Raw genomic sequence first — 4,821 nt, forward strand, 5'->3', positions numbered from 1 at the left:
GTGCACACCTTTGCCGGTAGCGCCACGCCCCAGCCCGCAGAGCTCACCCTTGTCAATACCAAGGGCTTCCGCGCGGGCAGCCTGCGCGTCACCGCGGCCTTCGTGCCCGCGCCCGGCCAGCCCGACGTGACCATCGGCCAACGCACCATCACCAAGGCCAACGAGCTGCGGGAGCGAGTGTCCCGCAAATTCCACAGACCTAACGAGGCCAACATGTCCTTCTGCGACATGGTGTTCCTGCACGGAGTGCTGGATCTGCGCCTGGAACGCGCCACCAACCTACCGAACCTGGATTCGTCCATCCTCAGCCTCAGCAAGAAGGACGTTTCCGATCCCTTCGTGGTAGTGTCCCTGGAGGATCCTGACGGCGAGCCCTGGAAGGTGGCCACCACGCACGTCATCGACAATGACCTCAGCCCCGTGTGGGACGAGACGTTCCGCGTGGACGTGTGTCACGACGTGTCCGCCGTCACCTTCACGGTGCGCGACAAGGACTTCCTGTCCTCGGAGCAGATCGGCTCCGTCACCTTCCCCGTGAACGAGGTGATGACCGAGGGGGGCATCCACGGCACCTTCGACCTGCTCAGGGAGAACAAGAACAAGAAGGCAGGCACGCTGACCCTGGCCCTCACCTACCACCCCAAGCAGGCAGTGGCGCCCTCACACGAGGTACCCGAGTGCCTCTTCCCGCTGCGCCACGACAACATGGTGCGCCTCTACCAGGACGCCCATTGCCCCGCTCTGCCCCGGCCCCTGCATACCCCTCAAGGGCAGCCGTACGTCCCTCGCAGCACGTGGCGTGACGTGCACGCCACACTCATGGGCGCCACGCAGTTCATCTACATCGTGGGGTGGAGCGTGAGCGCCAAGATCGCCCTGCTGCGCGAGGAGGGCGACGACACACGCACGCTGGGCGAGGTGCTCAAGCAGAAAGCTTACGAGGGTGTGCGCGTGCGCCTGTTGCTGTGGGACGAGCTGACCTCCAACGACCTGAAGAAGCAGGGTGCCATGAGCACCGAGGACGAGGAGACCTCCAACTTCTTCCGCGGCACGCCCGTGGTGGTGGTACTGGCGCCGCGCGACCGCCACAGCAAGGACCTGTTCTCCACCAAGACGCACTTCACCTCGCTCTGCTACACGCACCACCAGAAGTGCGTCATCGCGGACGCGCCCATCGAGGAGGCGCCGGGCCGCAGGAAGGTGGTGGCTTACGTGGGTGGCCTGGACCTGACGGGCGGCCGCTACGACAACCCTGGCCACCCGCTCTTCAAGACGTTGGTGCGTGAACACAAGAACGACTTCCGGAACCGCGTGTTCCCGACGCTGACGAGCAGCAGCGGCCCGCGCGAACCGTGGCACGACATCCACAGCTTCATCGACGGTCCCGCTGCCCACGACGTGCTCATGAACTTCATCGAGCGGTGGCGCAAGCAGGCAGCGGACCACATGAACGCCATCGTGCCGCTACAGCAGATGGAGGGAGTGGACCTGGATTACCGCAGCACCGCGCCTGACCGGTGGAGTGTGCAGATCTTCCGCTCCATCAACTCCGACTCCGCGGTGTTTGACTGGTCCTCGGGCGCCGCAGGCCTCACCAAGAAGAAGGGCCGCGCCTTCGACAACAGCTTGCACCGCGCGTACATCCACCACATCCGCAGGGCGCGGCGCATGATCTACGTGGAGAACCAGTACTTCATGGGCAGCAGCCACATGTGGCCCGAGTGTCGCGACGCCAAGGCGGGCAACCTCGTGCCCCTCGAGATCGCCGCGAAGATCGAGGAGAAGATCAGGAATGGCGAGCGTTTCGTGGCCTACATCTGCATCCCCATGTTCCCCGAGGGCAAGCCTGCGGACAAGGTGAGCAGAGGGCGGGTGGGTGGGGGGGGGAAGGCTGCTGTGTGCTGAGTTAGGGAGGGGTGAGACAACACGCAGGTGGGCGAGGCAGGTGTTGCATACTGTTTTGTTTTGTTGTTCCCCATCACGTGTCCATCACTCCTCGCTTTGTGATTTGGTGAACCTTGGGACTCATGAAAGGTAACGGAGAAAGCGCGCACACACACACACACACACACACACACACACACACACACACACACACACACACACACACACACACACACACACACACACACACACACACACACACACACACACACACACACACACACACACACACACACATTAGTCAGGTAAACACAGGTTGACATCAGTGCGGCAGGTGCTGACAGGTATGTGCTTCCCCAGGTGACGCAGGAGATACTGCACTGGCAGCTGCGGACCATCCAGATGATGTACACGCGCGTGGCTGCGGCGCTGCGGGCGGCGGGCTCCGAGGCGCACCCGCAGGACTACCTCGTCTTCCTGTGCCTAGGGCGGAAGGAGGCCCCTGAGGAGGTACCCGCCGAGCTGACGGCCCCCGAGGACCCCTCTGCCGCCCTGGCCTTCGCGCACCGCCGCCTCATGATCTACGTGCACTCCAAGATGGCGATCTTCGACGACGAGTACATCATCGTGGGCTCCGCCAACATCAACGACCGCTCCCTCAGCGGCAACCGCGACACGGAGATCGCCATGGGCAGCTACCAGCCCGTGCACGTGGGCTACGGCGCCTTGCTGCCCTACGGCGACGTGGCCATGTTCCGCCGAGCCCTGTGGGTAGAGCATATGGGCACCGCGGCGCCCGTGGACCTGGACCCCGGCTCGGTGGAGTGCGCCCGCGCCGTGCGGTGGCTGGGCGAGGACTCCCTCAAGGCTTACTTGGACCCCAGCGACGCGCCCAATCCCCGCAACATGCTGCTGTACCCCCTGGAGGTGAGCGGCGAGGGCGTGGTGGGCCCACGCCAGGACTGCCCTACCTTCCCGGACACCCTGGGCAGCGTGCTGGGCGGCCGCTCCAAAGTCTTCCCCAGCACCCTCACCACATAGACGTTCCCCTCCCCCCTCTTTCGAGCGGACATCCCCAGGCGGGCACCCCTCCCCCAACCATTGTGTTAGTGACGAGGGCGCGAACATTGACGTGGTGCTCCGCACGGCGTAACTGTGAGGGACAGACCAGTCCCGCTTCCCCCATCCCGACTCGAGGCACTACTCCCACTCCCCACAGTCCCCCAAAAAACGGGATGGTTCTCTCCCCGCGGATTGACCCTCATCCCCCCAGGTGCTACAACACTGTTGTGGGGCCGTCTGTGGCGCGATAAACACACACACAACACACACACACACACACACACACACACACACACACACACACACACACACACACACACACACACACACACACACACACACACACACACACACGAGTGATTCATACTTTATTTTGATGCGTGTTCCACATATGAAGACGAACTCGTTAACTCTGGAACACACACACACACACACACACACACACACACACACACACACACACACACACACACACACACACACACACACACACACACACACACACACACACACACACACACACACACACACACACACACACACACACACACACACCATGGATCCTAGTATTAGTGTTTTAGCAGAAAGTTAAGCATCTTCCAATCGCGTACATACATACATACATACATACATATATATTTTTTCTCATATATGCTCAAGTATCGCTTCGCTAACTGTTACCAAAACGCGCATAACAGTAGCCAATATTTTTAAAAAGGTATTCGCTTCTTCTCCGAACCACCACCACCACCACCACCACGTTATGTCTATGGTTCATATTGTAATGCTACTAACACCTCTACTATAATTTAAGGAACACAGTGACTCTTGCCAATACTGGAAAAGCTATTTTTTAACTTGGTAGATTTAGTTGTTCATTTTTTACTCTTTTATTGTAAGCGTAAAATGAATAAAAAAAATAATGTATACTAACCAATAGAGTTGTGGTTTTGCTGTCGCATCACTCAACTTTTTTTTCCATGCAACATTGTAGAGAGAAAAGTTAGTGTAGATTAATTTTTTACATATTATTCCAGCTGATTTTTAACTTTTTATTGTATGATTCAAATTGTTATGATTATTAATTATTATCGTTAGGCTGCATGTGTTGCCACTTGCGAGGGTGTTGATGATGAACAATGATGAATAATGCAGCAACGGTTCATGATAACAGAGGAGGTAAAGCTTACAGAAATAAGGTAATAATGTTGAATAGTGTGATGATATGTCATGATAACAGAGAGGAGGTACAGTTTGAACATGAATGAAAATAGTAATGTTAGAGATAAAATAGTAATGTTAGAGATAAAATAGTAATGTTAGAGATTCATGGTAACATAGAGGAGACCATTTGAAATAATAAGAAATTAATGACGTGTAATAATGTAATAATGTTTCGTGATAATGGAGGGGAGATAAAGTTTAAAGTAATGAGGAACTGATAATGTAGAGTAATGCTAAATTTCATGATAACAAAGGAGAAGTAGAGTTTAAGAAGAAAGTAGTAATGTTGAGTCATGTGACAGTATTTCAGGACGGCAGTTTAAGTAAGCAAATCATGATGTTCTAGACTCACAAGAGGAGTGGGAGATGGAGTGTAAAGAAATAAACAAAAAAATTTTATTGATTCTCCAATTTCATGATAGTTGCTGAATTATCTTTGGTCAATGAAGACTAATTAATTAATCCTACCTGTACTTGTAAATTTGAAAGGTGAGGTAAAATTTTAATCAGTGAGGTACACCTGTGATTATGAGACAATTAGCAGTCCAGGTGAAACAAGGACTCGTTAGACTAATTAAAAGACACCTGTGCTAATGAAAGTTAATTAGCAGGTAAAGACAAAGTGTGGTTATGTAATTAGGAAGTTACACC

At 54.4% G+C, this 4,821-nt stretch overlaps 1 protein-coding gene across 3 annotated transcripts in view; it reads left to right on the forward strand.

Moving 5' to 3' along the window:
* Positions 1 to 4,568, forward strand: part of LOC135092756 (uncharacterized) — a 114,709-nt gene extending 110,141 nt beyond the window's left edge. For all 3 annotated transcript variants that reach the window (XM_063991440.1, XM_063991441.1, XM_063991442.1), the window contains 2 exons: positions 1 to 1,857; positions 2,245 to 4,568. The exon at positions 1 to 1,857 is cut by the window's left edge and continues 386 nt beyond it. In XM_063991440.1, coding sequence (XP_063847510.1) covers positions 1 to 1,857; positions 2,245 to 2,925 — 2,538 coding nt within the window. In that variant the 3' untranslated portion in view covers positions 2,926 to 4,568. The remainder of the gene's footprint in view (positions 1,858 to 2,244) is intronic.
* The last annotated feature ends 253 nt before the right edge of the window (positions 4,569 to 4,821 follow it).

This window comes from Scylla paramamosain, chromosome 40, assembly GCF_035594125.1.
Source record: "Scylla paramamosain isolate STU-SP2022 chromosome 40, ASM3559412v1, whole genome shotgun sequence".
In the NCBI taxonomy this organism is placed as follows: Eukaryota; Metazoa; Arthropoda; class Malacostraca; order Decapoda; family Portunidae; genus Scylla; species Scylla paramamosain.